At 33.7% G+C, this 19,767-nt stretch overlaps 2 protein-coding genes across 2 annotated transcripts; one reads left to right on the top strand and one right to left on the bottom strand.

Moving 5' to 3' along the window:
- The first annotated feature begins 1,481 nt into the window (after positions 1–1,481).
- On the top strand, positions 1,482–5,182 carry LOC130241441 (leucine-rich repeat-containing protein 72). Its single transcript, XM_056473217.1, has 8 exons — positions 1,482–1,595; positions 1,747–1,817; positions 2,207–2,276; positions 2,415–2,496; positions 2,906–3,019; positions 3,512–3,601; positions 4,899–5,042; positions 5,139–5,182. Exons 1-8 carry the CDS (start codon positions 1,578–1,580, stop codon positions 5,180–5,182), a joined length of 633 nt encoding a protein of 210 aa, XP_056329192.1. The 5' UTR covers positions 1,482–1,577.
- ankmy2a (ankyrin repeat and MYND domain containing 2a) lies at positions 5,180–19,188 on the bottom strand. Its single transcript, XM_056473216.1, has 11 exons — positions 19,005–19,188; positions 18,592–18,656; positions 16,449–16,587; positions 16,260–16,358; positions 14,149–14,309; positions 12,272–12,337; positions 10,484–10,632; positions 9,778–9,913; positions 9,256–9,384; positions 7,710–7,839; positions 5,180–6,188 (listed from the first exon to the last, which is right to left on the bottom strand). Exons 1-11 carry the CDS (start codon positions 19,069–19,071, stop codon positions 6,052–6,054), a joined length of 1,278 nt encoding a protein of 425 aa, XP_056329191.1. The 5' UTR covers positions 19,072–19,188; the 3' UTR covers positions 5,180–6,051.
- Between the last annotated feature and the right edge of the window lie 579 nt (positions 19,189–19,767).

Genomic DNA, 19,767 nt, shown 5'->3' with positions numbered 1-19,767 from the left:
TCACTGATCTTGTCATCCAATTTTGATGAGAGCTTCCTGATTAACAAGTGCCCTGCCCCCTAGCACCAACTAAAAAATATATTTATCCAATTAAATGCAATTGAGTTGGTTCAACATGATTTTATCAAATAAAAGTTTAAATACATTTGTAATTTTATTTAAGTTAAACTCAAAGGTGTGATAATATCATGCTTGTCTTATGTCGTACATTTCGAAGCTTCGTTTTATTTCAAGTTATCCTAAATGAACTAAAAGAGCCATTTTAAGGGTATTTCATGAGTTACATATACAGTTGATAGAGATCTCAGTACTAATTTCAGGACAATTACTGCTCACTGAACAAAGCAGCTAACTGCATTTTTGCTAATTAAGCTGCCAACATCCAAAGCATGGGTGCTTCTGCAAGGTGATAATCTCAAAACTCAAAGAATTACATTAAACTTCCAAATCTTCAAACTAAAGTGAAGATTAAACTCTAACAAGTATTATTAACTTTAAACACCAAAGATTAATTTTATTGTCAACATTTCTTTAATTCAATCAAGCATCCTGGGAACAAATCCCTTAACTAGGTAGCTGGACCAACACAATTCCTTCATGTTTTCACAACACAAAATGCTTAAGTTAACTTAATGCTTTAAAAATGTAGGTGGACCGAACAGAAAACAAATAAATTAGTCAAAGAAATGACAAGAATTGTGTTGTTTCAGCTCATTTTAAACAGGTAGTTTGAGCAAGCAGCAGTAATCATTTTTTGAGTGTAATAAAATGTTTTTAATGAAATATATACAACAATATGAACAATAACAATATTATTAGCCTCCTTCATAAATAATATTTTTTCGATTAGTTACAGAACAAACCACCTTAGTCCAATTATTTGCTTAAGTTAATTAACTTGCTTACCTGGCTTTAAGCTGAATACTAGTAGGCTATGTAAATAATTAGTAAAATATTACTGTCAGTAGCTTAGGACATGGGAAAAGGGATTGCAACTGAACAGGAGGGCTGACCCTATTTAGATCATCTGCTAGTGTCTTGTAAATTGAGTGAAAAGATTTGGTTACACAGCTGTTCTGTGTCAGTTGAATCAGTTGACCGTTTAAATAATTTTGTTTTAAGCTAACTTAGTTGAGTTATTAAATAAATATCCCAATAAAGTTTAAATATGACCCAACAAAACACCAAATATTTGTAATTCAACCACTGGGTTAAATAACTCAACGTTTTTTATTGAATTTTAGAGTATACCCTCGAATACAAACATTTTGCACGAACGTTACTATGCCATGCAAAAATATGACGGTGTAATGCAGAAGCAAAACATAATAAATACTATTAAACTTACCTTTGCGTCTCGTGATGGAACTTTAACAGCATTTTGAAGTGAAGTCTGCCCTCTCATGGACAAGAAAAGCAGAATGTTTACGAACGTGACGGAGACAAGACAAGTGAATTGTTACTGTCCCCATGACGCTCCTAGCGCGCATGAATATCATCGTCTGTTATATATTGGCCATCAATTAAACAAGAGTGACGTGTGTTTCCTAGGAACCGTTTAGACTCGACGTTCAGACATGGAGTCAAACAGACAGGTAGACTACACTTAAGACCTATACGGTCCGTTATTTACTATCATTTTGTTCTTGTTTTTACCTTACAGACAGGTAGACTACACTGAAGGGCTATGTTGTCCGTTATTTAGTATCATTTTGTTCTTTGTGTTGCTTTGTTTCCCCCTTACAGGAAAATCTTGTGTCAAAGTGTGTGGTAATTAACGGTGACACCGATGTGACCGACCTTCATTTTGCTAAAAGGTGCCTCAAAGAAAACTATAAATACATGTAATATCATAAATTGCTTAAAAAATAATGTGTAGACCGGAAAACATCGAATGTTTTTATAATATCATATGAAGCATATGTGACCTAGGACCACAAAATCAGTCATAAGGGTAATTTGAAAGTACGTTGAATACACAAACTTTCCATTGATTTATTGTTTGTTAGGATTGGACGATATTTGGCTGACACAACTTAAAAAAAAAAAAAAAAATCTGGAATCTGAGTGTTTAAAAAAAAATATATGAAGAAAATCACATTTAAAGTTGTCCACATTAAGTTAGAAATGCATATTACTAACAAAACATTCAGTATTGTTTAATTTAAGCATTGTTATATATTTTTAATTTTCCATACATTACAAGAGGATTGACTTCTGTTCCTGATTTATCACATTTCTGCATGCTGAGATGTGTGTGGCTCAATGATAACAAGGTTAGATTTGGAATCAATCTTTTATATCTGATTACTAGCTTCTGGTTTTTAAAACTGGGTTCAATCGTAAATCTAGTGCATTTGCTGCTTTAGGGGCTACTTTTAATTCACTTTAAAGTAACTTTCTAACCTCCACAGATTCGAGACGTTACCAGAGCTTCATTCAACTGCCGTTTGACAGAACTTTACCTGCAGAACAATGACATTCTCTCCATTGCAGGTCAGTTGATCCTTTTTTTTTGCCATTTCTTCATGTGGGTAAAGTCTAGATAGGATACGCGGCCGGCTGGAAGTACAATATGCACATTAATACAGCAGCATGTTTTTATGACACTGTATAACAATAATTAATATTTTTACAGTACTGTGACAGTTGGGTTTAGGGTTGGGGTAGGCATTAAGAAATACAATTTATTGGGTAATTTAATAGATAACAAATAATACAACTACTGTTTTTACATTACTGTGACGGTTGGGATTAGGGTTGGGGTAGACGTTAATAAAATGCAATAAATGGGAAATTTAATAAATAATAAAAATAATTCTCGTTAACTTCCGACCACAACCATATCCGATCTAGCAACAACCCTTCATGTGCTGTTCTAAATGAGCTTCTTTCATGCTTTAAGGAGCACTGAGACACCTGACATGTCTGCGTGTGCTGCTGCTGTTCAATAATCAGATTAAGTGTCTAGAAGAAACTGTGGTGGAGCTGAAGAACATGCAGGACCTCCACACTCTCTGTGAGACCACCAGCTCTTTTAAAACAGGATATCTACCATTGTATTTACTTAAAGATTAGTGTAACTAATTATCTGAATTTTAAATGACAGTTAAAGGTATAGTTCACCTAAAAATGAAAATTACCTCATTTATTTTCCCTCATGTGGTTTTAAACATTTATGAGTTTCATCTGTTGAACACAAAAGAAGATATTTTGAAAAATGTTGGTTGCTGGAACTTATCGACTTCCATAGTAGGGGGAAAATACTATGGAAGTCAATGGGTGTCAGCTACCAGCATGTCAAAATGTCTTCTTTTTTGTTCAAACAGAAGAAAGAAACTCAAATAGGTTTTAAATAAGTATAAAGTGTTGTATGAAGTAAATAATGTCAACATTTTCATTTTTAGGGGAATCGTCCCTTTAATCAAGGTTTTAAAATGTCATCATTATAATGACACAAACATTATTTTCATTAAATTCGTCATTTTATAAAATTCATCTTCTGTTTCAGCTTTATATCTGAACCCTTTCACTGAAGATCCTCAGTATCGCCTCTACGTGCTCCATCATTTGCCATCTGTGAAGTTTTTAGACACAAAAGGTTGGCATCCATAAACAAACTTCTAAAATGAAAAATGTTCATTAACTAAAAGTAATTAAAGATGTGCTTATGAAAGATAAGCTGTAAGAAAGGCAGTAAAAACATTAATAATTGTCATTAGATGACTGTTTTAGTTACAGTAAATGACAACAGCAAGAGTTATGTAATTTATGATAAATGCAGACAATTAAACGATTCAAATCTGACATGTTCATAAACCGTAGTAGACAACTAATTGGTTTTGCTATAATTTTGGCCTAATCAAAATTTTCAATGTGTGTTTCAGGAGTTAGAAAAAGCACAACTGAAAACAAACATTGAAAAGCTGCTAATGAGTAAAAGTTGAAGTTCTATTTGAAAGCTAAAACAGCTCTATCTTTCGTCTTTAATACTTGAAGTCCTCATTTTAAAGACATAGCTTAGACCAAGCTTGAATAAGACCATAGGCCAATTAGGAAATAATAAATAACTTAATAATAATAAATAAATGAGTCTTTAAAAACACTGGTGTTCATTTTGAGATAAAGCAAGATCAGTCAGTGCAGCTCAGTCATAATTCACTTACACTCAAGTAATTATAAACCTGAACTTCTTTCTTCTATTGAACACCAAGGAAGATATTCTGAAGAATGTTGCAATCCAGCAGCCAATCGCTATCTCTTTATGTGCATATTGGACGTGCGTATTAAAAAAAATGACCACATTGTAAAACATCTGATTTGTTGTTTTGGTCATTCTAAATCGCCTAACCATTTCAGTATTAGTGTTATTATATTATTCATTACCTTCAGAATTGTGAAGAGTGTTTGTCCTTCGTGTCTCACGCCTTCAAATGCCACCACGCGTTCACTGCATGCATGCTACTACTGCAGCAAATTTCGTTTTTATTTTTGATATTTGAAGCCAGTTAATCATTGTGACTCATTGGCTGGAAATGCTGTTTTATTCGCACGTCTTTTATGCAATATTCCAGTTATGCGCATAAATTTTATTCGTATATTTGGATGTAAACAGCTACAATTCTTGTGCAAGTTTTATATTTAAGAATGAAGAATTTCACCAGTTTTTATCTCAGTACAAAATATGTTGAAATAATTCCATAAACTTTAAATTCAAGCACTTTCAAGAACCTACATTTGTTTTTAAGTACTCCCAGGCCAAATATCTGAAATTCAAGCACTTTCAAGAAGTGTGGGAACCCTTAGTATACCCATATATACCCATGTGAAACTGGGGGGTCTCTGTGAACATAAGAAGGCATTTTGCAAACTTTTGACTGGTAATATGTGAATGGCAGAAGTACAGCAAGTGGAGAGGAGACGAGCTTTAAAGCTGTTCAATGTAGAAAAACAGAAGGTTCTGGATACTATTGCCTTTGGCAGACAGGCACTACCACCCCCTATAGGAAGAAAAATGACCAACACGATCCCTAAACCTGTAGGTAAGGGGAAAAGATCTTGTCTAATATTGAACTAAAAAATAAATGACATCGTTTTTATTAAACCCTTTTAATCGAAAAACTGCTTTATTGTTATAGGTCAACATGTCTCAAGGAAGAGTACAGAGTTAGTGCCGATATAGTTTTTGGAATATATATTTTTAATGTTCAATCTACAGCAAAGAGTTGACTGTGTTTTCTTCAGCAGTCGTTCTGATCTACAAAACTGGTCAGAGGCCAAGTCCATCACACAGTTCTCCATTATGAACTGGACCAGTACAAACACGTCTCAGTGGAACCATCTAGAAGTTTCGAGCAGACCTGAATCTGACATGCTAACTGTCAAACTGAGATGACTTCCAGACCTCTGTCGTCACTTCTGTTTACAAGGTGGCCATTTGACATGGCCAAGTGGTTTAAATCAAATGAAAAAAGCTTGTGTTGTCATCTTAAATCACAATAAACATGGTCAAAACCAATGTGAGCATTAAAGCCATGTCTTTTAAACATAAGTAATAGGTGACATCTGATATTTGACATGTCCACCGGAAAACGTGATCTAATACTTTATAACTTAAAAAACGGAAAATAGATTTATTTACTCTCAAAGTATTTCTATATCAAAATACGGTTGCTACAACTACCTATTTAGATACTTTTCCCCCATAATATGACTTTTAAGGCATAGGCATCATATTTTGCAGCAATATATTACAATATCTTTCCTAAAGCCAAAACTACATCACATGTAGGACTCTCAAAACACAACACGTACATAAATACATAGATTTGTTTCAACATAAATGTAAAAAGACCATTTAAAATCATTTTTAGCCACTTGTGACCCTTCATTTTATGCGCTTGTGTGTGTTTTACCCTAAATTATGTGCTTCAGAAGACCATCCGGGACGGGAACGATGAAGACTTCTCTCTTTAGGCTTTGGTTGGTCTTCAGTGATGAAGATGATAATAATGATGGCTGCTGGGTTGGAATTGAGTGTGTGTTTGTGATTCAGTCTGCAGTAACAGAGACTGTCTCAGAGTTCACTTCCTCGGTTTGGTGATCTGAAGAACTGGTGGTCTCGTTTTTGCTCACAGAGAGGTCCTCCATAGTGCTGCTCATCTCCTCCAATGCTTGATCACCCTCAGCTACGCAAGAGAAAAGGAGTTATGATTTATTAAACTTTTTTTAAGTAGTAGTATTTAAAATTTGCATCTAAGAGTCCAGCTTGATTCTCAAAACCAGTGACTCTTATAATTTGGTTCTGTTCGGTGAATCAAAGGCATACAGCACGAATGGTGTAGCTTGATTCTCAAAACAAAAGACTCCTAAGATGCAGTTCTTTTTAGTGAAACAAAGCATTACAGTGTGTGCTTGATTCTTAAAACAAATGACTCATATGATTTGGTTCTCTGTGGTGAATCAAAAACATGCAGCATGAATGGTGTAGCTTGATTCTCGAAAGAAACGGCTTAAGATTCAGTTCTTTATAGTGAAACAAAGCATTGCAGTGTAGCTTGATTCTTAAAACAAATGACTCTTTTGATTTGCTTCTTTTTTGGTGAATCAAAAACACAGCACGAATGGTGTAGCTTGATTCTCAAAACAACCGACTCCTAATATTCAGTTCTTATAAGTGAAGCAAAGCATTGCAGCATAGCTTGATTCTCAAAACAAATTACTTCATCTTTTTGATTCACCAAAGAGAACCAAATCATTACAGCATGAATGGTGTAGCTTGATTCTCAAAACAAATGACTCTTAAGATTCAGTTATTTTGGAAACAAAGCATTACAGTATAGCTTGATTCTTAAAAAAATTACTCTTATGATTTGGTTCTCTTTGGTGAATTAAAACATACAGCATGAATTGTGTAGCCTGATTCTTGAAACAAATGGCTTAAGATTCAGTTCTTTATAGTTAAACAAAGCATTCAAGTGTAGCTTGATTCTCAAAACAAATGACTCTTTTGATTCAGTCCTTTTTAGTGCATTAATGCATTAAAGTGTAAACAGTGCAGCATCGTTCTGGAAATGTATATCTAATGATTATGAACCATTATGAATGGTAAAGCTTGATTCCTGATTTAAATGACTCAGTTCTTTTTAGAAATTCAACATTATAGAGTGAACAACTCTGCTTGATTCTCGAAATATATGGTTCTTATGATTCAGTTCTTTTAAGAGAATCAGAATCTAATAACAAATTATTCTGCTGATATATTTTTTCCAAACAAAACCCAATAATGTAATAATTACAGCTTAACATAAAAACCTAATTACTCTTAAGATTTAGTTTTTTTTTTATGAATTTAAAACAAAAGATTCTTAAATCATTGTTTGAGTGAATGTTCACCTTGCATTTTTTACCTTCATAGTTCTACATTAAATCTTAATTCCCAAAACAAATGACTATTATAGTTTGTTTCTTTTTTTAATGAATCAAACCCTTACTGAGAGAAGAGTACAATTTGATTCCAACACAAATGACTCGTGTTTATATTTTTTTAAACATAAATATGATGATATATAATAAATATCTACAGTTCAGCAAAAAAACATTCATGCTGAAAGAATGATCTGACCATTCCCAAAAGAATCATAGTAATATAAAATCATAATAATAGTGAAAAGTTTCTTAAATATTATAAAGGAAGACAAATTTGTTACCTTTGGCTTGTTTCTGTAGTCGTGCGGCTGATTCAGCTTCATGTTTCTCTCTCTGCTCCTGTAACATCTTACAGACCTTCTTATGGCTGAACCAGTGCAGCTTCTGACAGGCTTGACCACAGTAGATCACCTGAACATATGCACAGATTTAACAAAGCACCTTAAGAGATTTAAAAAAAACACACTTTACAGAGTGAGGTAGGGCTGCACAATATATCGTTTCAGCATTGATATGGCAATGTGTGCATCCGCAGTAGACACCTCCTGGATATGCAATGTTGAGTTGGGATTATAGTTGATTAGCACCACAATTCAGAATGCATGTGATTTGTGAAGTCATTGCAGAGTTTAACCATAACTGAATGAAAGTTTATAATTTTCTTGTGTTTTAATCATAGATTGTAAAAGATATGGATGTAGTATCTGTGGGGTTACCCATAGGTTTCTGAAGAGCGTAAAGCAATCTGCAGGTGGGTGTGGCCAACTGGTGTCATTTTGTTTGCGCGTCATTGCTCCAAACAGGGGTAACCAAATAAGGCCAAAGAGGCGGAGCGTGAGTGGAGCTACAGACACCTGCTAGCATTTTGCCTAGACAGGCTTTTCTTTGAGAGAAACGCTTAATACTTCATTACCTGCGACTCGTTTGTGATCTGACCAAATGTGCATTATTGTATACTATATCCAACCATGGTGTTTCTGCCATAGAATGTAAAATAAACTTGCATTCAAGCTTCAGACGCACTCTGGCGGAGCTGTTCAATGTTCCTGTCAGTGATCTTCCAATAATATCCAGCTGCAAACTCAACCGGCATCAAATTGACGCGTTTCAACAGATTCAGGGTGTTTTACTGTATTTTACATTTGTCTGTATATTTTTGAATAGTAGATATATAATATTAACTATATATAATATTAACTATATATATATATATATATATATATATATATATATATATATATATATATATATATATATATATATATATATATATATATATATATATATATATATATGTTAATAAAGGTTTAAATGAGCATTTCATACAAACATTTTAGAGAAAATGTCAGGCAGATGGGCCTTCAAAATTTGATTGGAGAAAGCAGTGGGCCCTAAAATGAAAAAGGTTGAGAACCCCTGATCTAAATGAATGATTTCTTTGCAAATAATTCATCATTTACTGAAATTAGATGGCAATAAATAAATAAATAAATAAAAATTATTGCAAAGTCAGATTTTTCCAATATCTTGCAAAATCATCAATCAAGGAAAATAAATCTTTTCTTTCCAAATTGTTTATTATCTGGTGAAATTGCATTCATATTTCAATAAATAGCAAAAATATTGCAATGTCAGATTTTTCCAATATACTGCAAAATCCTCTCAATCTAAATGATTTCTTACCAAATAATCCAAGTCATGTGGTGAAACTGTATTCATATTTCAATATATAGCAAAAATCAAATATATATTGCAATGTCAGATTTTTCCAATATTGTGCAGCCCTAGAGGGAAGTAAATAAATCATGACATAAACCTGATATTTACCATTTTACAGATGGAGCATCTTTTCTCTGCTCCTTTCTCACCACAGGTTGTGCAGAAATCTGCGTCCATGAAACCCACCTGCCCTGTGATGGCCTGGGTGAGAACTGACATAGCCGTCGGGTCACTTCCCTGTCAAAAAAAAAAACAAAAACAATAATAATAATAGTAATAATATGACTAATATGAAGTTTCCATACATTAAATAATGTTCTGTCTTACTAGCTGAGGCTAAAGATTTGTTTGAAAATAATGTATAGTTCCCTCATTCACTTTCCTATGTTAGTCCACTAATACAGCCCACTTAAATTAGTGAATACAAACAAATAAGTAAATTTAGCTCTATTTGAGCAAATAGAGGTTTCTGTAACTCATTCATTCATTTACTTTTCAGCTTAGTCCCTTTATTAATCTGGGGTCACCACAGCGGAATGAACCGCCAATTTATCCAGCATATGTTTTACGCAGCGGATGCCCTTCCAGCCGCAACCCATCTCTGGGAAAGTCTCTGTAACTCTTACTCACAATTTCCACTGGAGCGATACTCCGGACCAGCTGCTGAAGTAATGTGGCATCACAGTATGGAAACTTCCTAACGCACTCGCGGATGAACTTCTCCTGGAATACTGGGAAACCGTCACTGTCTCGCCCTTTTAAAAGACTAAGAAAAAAAAATTCAGTCACTGTACAGATCAAATGAGGCATTTTAATTAAACAAACAAAGCACTTTTGAAGTTAAAATACAATGTGTTTATATAACTAAATATTTAGGATGAATAAGTTTTTCCCATCATTATAAATATTATGCTCAGCCATGCATTTATTAGAATACAAACACTAAAACTAATAATAATAATAAATAAAACAACTTTCTACTTTAATAAATCTTTATTTTTTCTCATCACAATTAGTTTCCAATGTCACATGATTCTTCAGAAATGTATCTAATATCTCAATTTGCTTTTCAAGAAACATCGATTTTATTATTATCATTGTTAGTAGTAGTATTATTAAAAATGTTTGAATTTTGTTTTGAAAACTGATATAATTATTACAGGATTCTTTGATTAATTATAATAAAAATGTTTACCCGAACAGCATTGAAAATTAAATCATGTCTCACTTCTCAATTGAATGCTTCATTGTCTTCATTTCTATAGTAATAAAAGCATAATAATAATAATTATAATAAAAATCTGACCCCAAACCTACAGTACGTATTATAATTTACCTTTTGATGAGGCTTTCAAGCTTGTCCTCTCGATCTTTCAAGAAAGAGCCACATTTCTGTAGCACACAGCTGAGGTAGTGCATCTTCATGGCTAACACTTCATTCATGTCCTGCTGTTTGATGCACTTCTCACAGATCAGCTCCAGAACCTGTGTAACACATGAGTTATTAACACAGAAGTTGCTTTGAGACTTGAATCGGTTTGAGTTTATTGTAATAAATGTATACTCACAAACGTTACACAGCAAAAAAAAAAAAACAGGTACCACAAGTACTGAGAGACTTTCCGAAACCTTTTCACTCAATGTTCCACACTGGTGAAATGCACATTTTCACACGGACTGCTGATTTACTAGCGTCATTCAAACAACAACAAAAATCTCATATCTTTTGGAATCACCTGAACTACTATGAACAAAACCTCACCACACGACAACCTCAAACTGAGTGTGCCTCACACAAGTGAGTGGGCTTGACAAACCACCTGTAGAACACTTTAACACTTGCACTAGTTTTGTACATCCGGACACTATCTTACAATAACAAAAAAATACACTGCATTTAGGAAGTGAGCTATGGGCTTAGGATGTGAGTGGGCTTGACAAACCACCTGAAGAAACTGTCTTCTCTAGAGACCTTTTTCTTGGTTGCTGCATAGAGGTGGAGGGCGCCATAGCGACCATCGTCTTCTGGTAGGAAGCTTAGAACTATTTACAACAGGTAAATCTTGATCCGAAAATGGTTGTCAATAACGTTTTCAGTGGCTTACAGAGTGTTTTTGTGATTGACAACTTTGATTTTGAAAGGTGTGCGTTAAATCCATCATACATCTGTCAGATGTGGTTCAAGCGCGAGAGAGCAACATTCTCCTAGTTTAGTGTCTGCCATCAGATCAGATGTTGAAATACAGCGTCAGTGTTTCTGACCTGTCAGCTGTTACACTGTCCTCAGCGGGACTGCATTAAAGAGAAAACCATATTACTTGTATGAAACTTAACATGTTTTTAAGCCATGCAATTTCCAAAAAATAAAAGTACGTTACTGATACTCTACAGGCTGATTTGCATGTTAATTCTAATCGGGAGCCATTTACCCTTCATTTAGTTAGCTTGTGTGTAGTATTTACCACGGTATGCACTTTTCTGCCATTTCAAAATGCCACTTTATTTTCACTTTGTGCCAGTTTTTCAATGTGTTAGAGGGACAGCACATGTGTCTGTCAAACATTTTGGTGAATTAGGCCTACATTTGTTTGAGTTGGTTGAAAAAAAGAGAAAATGATCACTTTAGCGATGATGCTCCATTTAAATGGCACAAGATACCGTCTGACTGTAATGGTAAATGACTCGCAAAATGTTGTTTTTCATTCCTAATAAATCGCATTATTTAAATAATCAGTCCAGGAGGTGGCGCTGATCGACAGCAGTATAAGTTTAAAGACATTAAAAGCAAGTAAAACAGAATCAAACTATCGTTTCAAAGCTGTCCAAATGTGACTGGTTATACACGTCCAGCTGTCGACAGGAAGTTAGAAACATCCTCCTTAGGTATACACGCAAAATACAATGGGCAATTTTGCGTTCTCAGGAAAAGGTCTATATTTATTTTTAAAAATAAATAAATCTCCCCCTTACTCCTGCACCTAATTCTCTGAGCACTAACAGTTGTATAAATAGCACTTCTTGTGTCTCTTGCCTCTTCTTGTTAAATTGCTGAATGTCTCTTCAATTGCAAGTCGATTTGGACAAAAGCATCTGCTAAATAACTAAATGTAAAAATGTAGCTCACCTTGCGACACTTCTCAAGTGCTTCCACATCCATGAGCAGAGGGTTTTCTTTCACCATCATCACTATCTGCAGAAGAACCAAGCAAATGTCTTTACAGTGAAAGTGATTTATGTTACGTTTGATCAATTGGGAAATTTGAGACCATGTTGTTGGATTTTTAGAAACAAATGTAACTCTTAAGGTTCTTGCACACTGAATCCGAAATTTTTGTCCGTAATTTTCGCATATTAAAAAATAAATTCGACCTCATGTTGTGTGAATCGTATTGACACACTGCCTCCGAAACCTTCGTCCGGCATAAAAAAAATTGAACCAGGTTCAATTTTTTTCCACTTTTCGCATCCGAAAAAGCAATTTGAGAGGTGTTTTGACAGTTCAGAGCCACCATACAAGCTGGGAGCTAAATACAGAATGGTGTCATTTATATAGATAACTTCATGACAAACACAGTGCAGAATTTAAAGACAGAATGTGGCGCACAGTTGAGAACCCTCTATGCTGCATTCAGTGACTGGTGCACTTCTGCTCTGCTGCTGTTTGGTGTGTGCGTGTGCATACATTTAACATTAGATAGACATTATATTAGAAAGCATGGTCCGCTTTCGGCCGTTGCTTTGACATGTCAATGAGCCATCTATTATAATGCATATAGGTTATGTTCCATGTTAGTTTTATGTGTATTTATTTTCCTCGCCCTCCTCCCTCCACTTCCTACTCCACTTCTAGGTTGCTTATTGGTTCAGTTAACCGTCCATCATTGTTATGAGTGCCAGTTCCACCAATTCCTGAACGAGCCGCGAGGATTTAAAGATCTGACAGATCAGTTGTGGTGTGCGCTTATGTGCTCCCCGCTTTTGTATTTTGGCATGTATATTTGGTTATTTTTATCTCAGTTTTACTGTAGTAATACGAGTTTACTTGTTAAACTTTGTTGCCTTTAAGTAACTGCTTTGATGGTTTTTATGTAATTCTAAACTGAGTCATATGACATTGTTGTTAGGTTTGTTTTAGTTTAGCTTGTTTTTGTTAGACTAGCTTGAGTGTTTTCGCCATCTGTGTAATGTTGAGTTTTGTAGTTTAATTAGTTCAGATCGGGTGTCGTGTGCACTTAAGATATCGGTTTCATTCAGATTATTTATTTTTGTTGCATAGTTTAGGATGTTAGACTTAAGGATTGTTTTTTGTACATTTTTTTTATTTGGCTTACACTTGTTTTTTTATTTAGAGAATATTGTAGGTGTTTATTTCTTTTTTCCATTATTATTGTTACATCTTTGTTTAAACCATTGAGTAAAAATTGCTTAAATTCAGAATCGATTCCTGCCTCATCCTTGACCTGTTGCACACATTACATTTGTCTCACCTAAATGTTACAGCATCCCTTTTAAACATCATAAAAGCGTAACAAGGTGCTGCCAATCTCTGTTCAGGATTTGTTTACGTATGTGAATGTGTGAAGTATCACAAGCAATGTATCAAAATTCCACTGATTTCCTGAAATAAACTCTGAATTTTGGGATAATTGTAGCGCAGCTCTTTGATAATGAACTGAACTCTCCTTCCTCTCTACGCATTAATGAACACAATATGCAGCCCATTCCTCCCCTCAGACAGAAGAGAACAAAGTATCACAGCTTGAACTGACTCCAAAATGCTTTACGTTTTTTTTTAATGGATTAATTCATACACATCGGACTCAGTGTGCAAAGTTTGTTTACGTGATGTTTTTTTAGCATATGAATATGAAAAATATACCTTTAAAGTTATATTTATGGACTGCTATTTCTTAATGTTGATATGAGAGTATAGAAGCAGACAAAAGAAATAAAAAAATGAGAGAAATGAACAGGACTGGGAAAGAAAACATGGCCTGATACCTTTACAGGATTGAGGTTGGTGCTCATGATAATTTTGTGTAGCGGTCCAGAAAGTTTTGGAGGAAGTTTCGGTTCCTTTTCTAGCCCCTGAGGTTTTGTGTAGTAATCCAACCTCGCCCGGGAGAAGAAGTTATTGATGACTGTCACGCAATCGTGTTGTCCTGAAAAATATTGACACTATTTTAAAATGTACAGTACCTTTTCTTCTGTAAGTCTTGTTTAGTACAAAATGAGACTTTTCCCATCTGAGGAACATCGCAAAAACCAGAAATATTGTGTCAAAGGAAGAGATGGAGATGCTTGTCCATGCCTTTATCTCTTCACGATTGGATTATTGTAATGTTCTGTTCACTTGTTTGAACAAATCTTCTATGGATCAATTGCAAGCTGTGCAGAATGCAGTGGCGAGGCTTTTAACCAACATCAGTAGGAGGTCACACATTACTCATGTGCTTAAGGCACTTCACTGGCTTCCTATTAGTTTTAGAGTAAATTTTAAGATTCTGGTCATTACATATAGAGCTCTGCATAGTCAAGCACCCCTATATATTCAAGATCTTTTGCGCAATCACTCATGTAGGTCTCTGAGGTCTTCTGGCAAAGATCTTTTAGCCATTCCCAGGTCTTGTCTTAAGACTAAAGATGACCGTACCTTCTGTGTGGTGGCCCCACGGCTCTGGAACCCTATAGCACTGAGAACTCTGGAATCAGTTGAACTTTTTAAAAAGCATTTAAAGCAAGAATAGATCTTAATTTTAAATTGGATCTCAGATAAGCCTCCCTCTTTGAGGATGTGGCATCAAACTATTCTTGAATATTTGTCGTTAGATTATCTGACTTGTATTGTACATAGTAAAAGTGGAGTTTATCATAAAATTTGGGAACCTTTCCTGGCACATGATGGTTTTCACTTTAATTGGATAGGACAGTAGAGAGAATTGACAGAAAAGCATGGGGAGCAGAGAGAGGGGGAGGATCGGCATCGGACCGCGAGGAGGGAATCGAACTTGGGTCGCCGTAGGCAAAAGTGTGCACCTATAAACCCCTGTTTGCATATGCAAGCTGAACTGTATTTTCTTGTTTTTATTTTTTCTTTATTTTAGCTATTCATTCATTCCTTTTCGGCTTTGTTTGGTTAATTGTTTAACTATTGTTGTATTCCAGTTAAAAAAAATGCCATGTGAATTCTTAAAGGTAGAGCCTTTTGTCCGCTTCTGATCACACTGCACAGGCTTCCTCTGGTCTTTTAATCTAACACCGAACAAAAACTGCTTTTTTGTGAAGATTTGTACAATTAGTAATAAAACAATCAAGTACTTTATAAAAACTTCATGCATTGAGATTTATTTCTGATGAGTTCATATTTCCTAATACAGAATTTATGCTGTTTTAAAGTTTTTTTTATTGACTATATAATTTTAAATATAGGCCTATTGTGTTGTCTTCAATAAATTTTTTTACAAATATTTTACAACAACAAAAGTTCCTATACTGGGCAATTATGAATAAAAAAATAATGCAAAAGATCCTGAAGTTATCAAGTAAAACAAATATCATGCACATGTTTTGTAGGTTGTACGTACCAATTAGTTAACAATTAATTTAGTGATTCTTAAAAGTTAGTAAAATTGTCACTTTTATGCAGCATGCATTCATTTAAACCAAAGTGACAGTCTATATTTCTAAAAATTATTATACAAGATTTATATTGAAATTAAACGCTGCTCTTTTGAACTTTATATTGACTAATGAATACTAAATGTCTTATGGTTTCTCAAAATTATTTTAAAAAATTTTAATAACAATGTTTCAGCATATTAAAATGAAATCTGAAGGAATATGTCACACTAGAATGAAAAAAAAGTCTGTTTACCATTAGGAATAAATGACAGTTTATAATACATTCAAAGAAAAAGCAGTATTCTGCAATTATATTTCACAATATGACAATATTTTGCAATATTATTAGCAAAAATACAGTTTGGTAAATAGATTTTAAAACCCTTTAATAAAAATATCTTACAGACTATATCTTACAGACAGTAGTGTGCTGATTTGAACAATAACATTAATAAGATTCTTTCACCATAATTCCATAAGTTTTGGCATACCTACAAAAGCAGCCATTTGAGCTGCTGTTCTGCCGACTGAGTTCACTGCATCAGTCTCGGCTCCAGCATCCAACATCATCCAGGTGATTTCAGTCTTTCCTGTAGAACACAATTAAAACGATTATTGTTTTGCCGTATTACTGCATAAAATTTATTCAGGCCATATTATGGTCAAACTGACATCTCTACCTGAGAGTCCTGCAAACATGAGTGCGGTGTATCCATGCTCATGCTCATTGCAGTTGACGTCTGCTCCATGCTGGAGTAAAAGTTTGCACATGTCTGCCTTGCCTTTATATGCAGCGTGCATGAGAGGCGTCATGCCGTACTGAAAAAAAAAACAGAATCAAAACAGTACTATTCGGCAAGGCACTTATAAGGATTAGATATTAAATTATTTCAGTAAACCCATACTAACTCATTACTAGGCATACATAATATCTGTTTTTTAGATTTTTAGCCCATCATTGAGTTTATTTATTTACTTGTGTAAATGTATATTTATTCAGTTTTTTTTATTAATTTCAGTAATATTATTGACTAATATGAAAATGTTCATTTGGTTTATTTACAATGCAGTGTGTAAAGTAACATTCGCCATCTTTTAGCAGATATACAGTATTATATGAGAGACTTGCTTTGTTAACCAAATAAGTGGATCTAATTGGATTTTCATAGTAAACATTAAATAAAACATAAAAAGGTATTATTTTTTATTTTATATATTAAGTTTTTAGTTACAATACTCCCAAAATCATCCCGAATAAATCTGCAGATTTTTTACAAAATTCTGTGCAGAAATAGCAAAAATGTTTGTGGATTCTGTCTGGCCCTACTCATAACCCATAATTATTAATGAGTGATTTTTAAAAAATATTATATTAATTAAAAATTAACCCATTTGAGCCTGACAGCATTTATAGTTGTGGAAGTTCTAGTTGTCATTAGGATTCATACACATTTTTACTACTAAAATTCCATGACTTATCCATGATTTTTCTAAGACTTTTAAGTAAATTTTCATGACCTGTTTCATGCAATGTCTACATATGTGTGGTAAAAGAAAAACAATACAATGTTCAAATTTATTACAGCATATCGTAAAACACACAATCTATTTAGTTTAAATTTATACCTATTTAAAATTTATTTAGATAATGCTTACACTGCGCTAATAATGTGAGAGTATGCAATTGGCCATGACAGAAAAGAAGTAAAGACAACCAACCTATATTCAAGTATACAGATGTCTGTTTTCCATGACTTTTCCAAAATTTTGTGGGTTTTTCTGTTTTTGCAAAACTTTTCCAGGCCTAGAGAATGCCATGTCAATATTCCATGACTTTTCCAGGTTTTCCATGACCGTATGAAGACGGTGTCGTTTTCCTTTTTCTCTTTACTAAACGTTTTAACATGACAATACACTTGAAAATGTTCAGAATCATGTGCACAAATTTGTTAAGAATACTTTAGAATTTCAATACAATAATTCATAAACATTCGATTTTTAGATGTTTAATAAATGTTTAATAAAGTTTAATAAAACTATTATAAAAGATTTCAAGCTACAACTTTATTTAATAATCCAGTCCCAAAAGTGATAAGCCAAAAAGAATAGATATATTTTGCTTTGATTTCTAAAATCATATTTTGACTTTTAGATAATTTAGCAAAAATGTTCACAAATATAAGCCCTAAGTAGTGATATCTCAAAATACATTCTCCTGAATCAAACTGAATTGTAATTGCATGGCGATTGACTATCAAAAGTCAATCACTTTCATATACATGATGTTTCAACTCTGAAAACTGGACTGACACATTTTCAATTCACTAGAACTTTTATGTTAAGCTGCTTTGACACAATCTACATAGTAAAAGCGCTATAGAAATGTGTATAGGGCTAATATCTTTTTAATTCATGTGGTTGTCTTGATGAGTGTTGCTATTATGTGATTGTATGTATGTTACCAGTGTAAAGACAAATTTCCTTTCTGTGCCAAGCAGAACAGACAATAAAGCATAAACAAACATTAATCCTAGTTTGTTTTTTTTAATAAAGACAAGCTGATTAAAAATTACTAATACACTAGTACAGTGCAATCACTATCCAGCAATTACTTGATTCCCATTAGACCCCACAAGGGCCGCCCATCAATATGGTTTCCAAGCATCTGCTATAAAAGTCCACAGATGTCAGCAACAGATGATTTTGACAAGTAACTCAAACAAAAGCCAAGCATTGTTTAAGAAAAAGACTACAACAAACCGAGAGTGTGATTACACCATGATTTTACACTGTTTATTGTAGTGCATAACAACATTTCATTACCTCATCCAGACAGTTGACTTTGACATCTTTGGATCCAAGCAATCTGGAGGCTTCCTGCACATTACCTAAAAATAATAACAACTTTTTGATCATTTAAGTTACTTTTACACACACACACACACACACACACACACACACACACACACACACACACACACACACACATATACATATATATATACACACACGTACAGATCCTTTCATTTGCATGTTATAATCTTTCATACAATTTAACTGAACGCATACAGCATGCTGACTTTTAATATACAAAAGTAACGTTAATCTAAACAGAGAGAAAGATTCGGTATAATTATATATTATAACCATCTTGCAGATTATTAAAAGAAAATAATTTTTACAAGTGATAACTGTGTTAATCTGGAGTTAGCTTGTTAGCGCCATGCTATCTTTACCTGCAGCAATAACCTGAAGCAGCTCCTTCTCCGTGTCAGTAAGGTCTCCTTTCTTTGGTGCAGACATTATAACAATATATGCGACAATTTTGGACTTAACAAACAATAAATAAGTACAATATAGTTAATATGACAGCTTGTTGTGCTGTGATTGATCCACTGGCTGGAAGCACCAGTTGGGGTTAACGGGTTGAAACGGAACGAACCAACTGCAACAAAAGCAGGGGCGTAATCACCTAAATGTTGCTGTCTGTTGTGGTTTTACCGTTGGTATTAAAAGCTCTGTCTAAAATACAGAATGAATTTGAATTGAAAATACTAATTATAATGATTTTATTAAGTCTGGGTAAAGTGAAAATTAATTTATATGGATTTTTGTAATGTGTCTACTCCCATTTGACTGTTGGTGTCCTGCGAAGTCTAAAACTTTTATTCTGTAGATTAGATCCAAATGTTTTGTTTTTTTCAAAATAAGAGACATGTTAATATATGTCTCTTACATGCTAATCTTACATGTAAGATCAAAAGTCAAAAGTTTTTTTATTTGTAGATTTTATTAAGGTATATTTTTATTTAATTGAAGATACAGGTGTGCATTAATCCCACCGTTTGTAGGAGACCATTAGAGTGACTGAAAATAATGTTTTTTTCTTTTATTTTTCATATTTACATGTTATTTACACTTAATTATTTGACAGGTGCTTTTAACCAAATCGACAATAAAACAAAAAATACAAATTATATAGAGTAAGTGCATGAGATA

The sequence above is a fragment of the Danio aesculapii genome, chromosome 15 (genome assembly GCF_903798145.1).
Source record: "Danio aesculapii chromosome 15, fDanAes4.1, whole genome shotgun sequence".
Lineage (NCBI taxonomy): Eukaryota > Metazoa > Chordata > Actinopteri > Cypriniformes > Danionidae > Danio > Danio aesculapii.
This window is presented reverse-complemented; position numbering and strand designations above follow the sequence as displayed.

Coding starts and splice junctions, on each gene's coding strand:
- LOC130241441 (XM_056473217.1), top strand. Junction 2,277..2,414: donor TGTGGCTCAATGATAACAAG/GTTAGATTTGGA, acceptor TAACCTCCACAG/ATTCGAGACGTTACCAGAGC. Junction 3,602..4,898: donor GAAGTTTTTAGACACAAAAG/GTTGGCATCCAT, acceptor TGTGAATGGCAG/AAGTACAGCAAGTGGAGAGG.
- ankmy2a (XM_056473216.1), bottom strand. CDS start 19,071: ATGTCTGCACCAAAGAAAGGAGACCTTACTGACACGGAGAAGGAGCTG. Junction 14,310..16,259: donor TCAAATGGCTGCTTTTGTAG/GTATGCCAAAAC, acceptor AATATTTTTCAG/GACAACACGATTGCGTGACA. Junction 12,338..14,148: donor CCAACCTCAATCCTGTAAAG/GTATCAGGCCAT, acceptor GTTCTTCTGCAG/ATAGTGATGATGGTGAAAGA.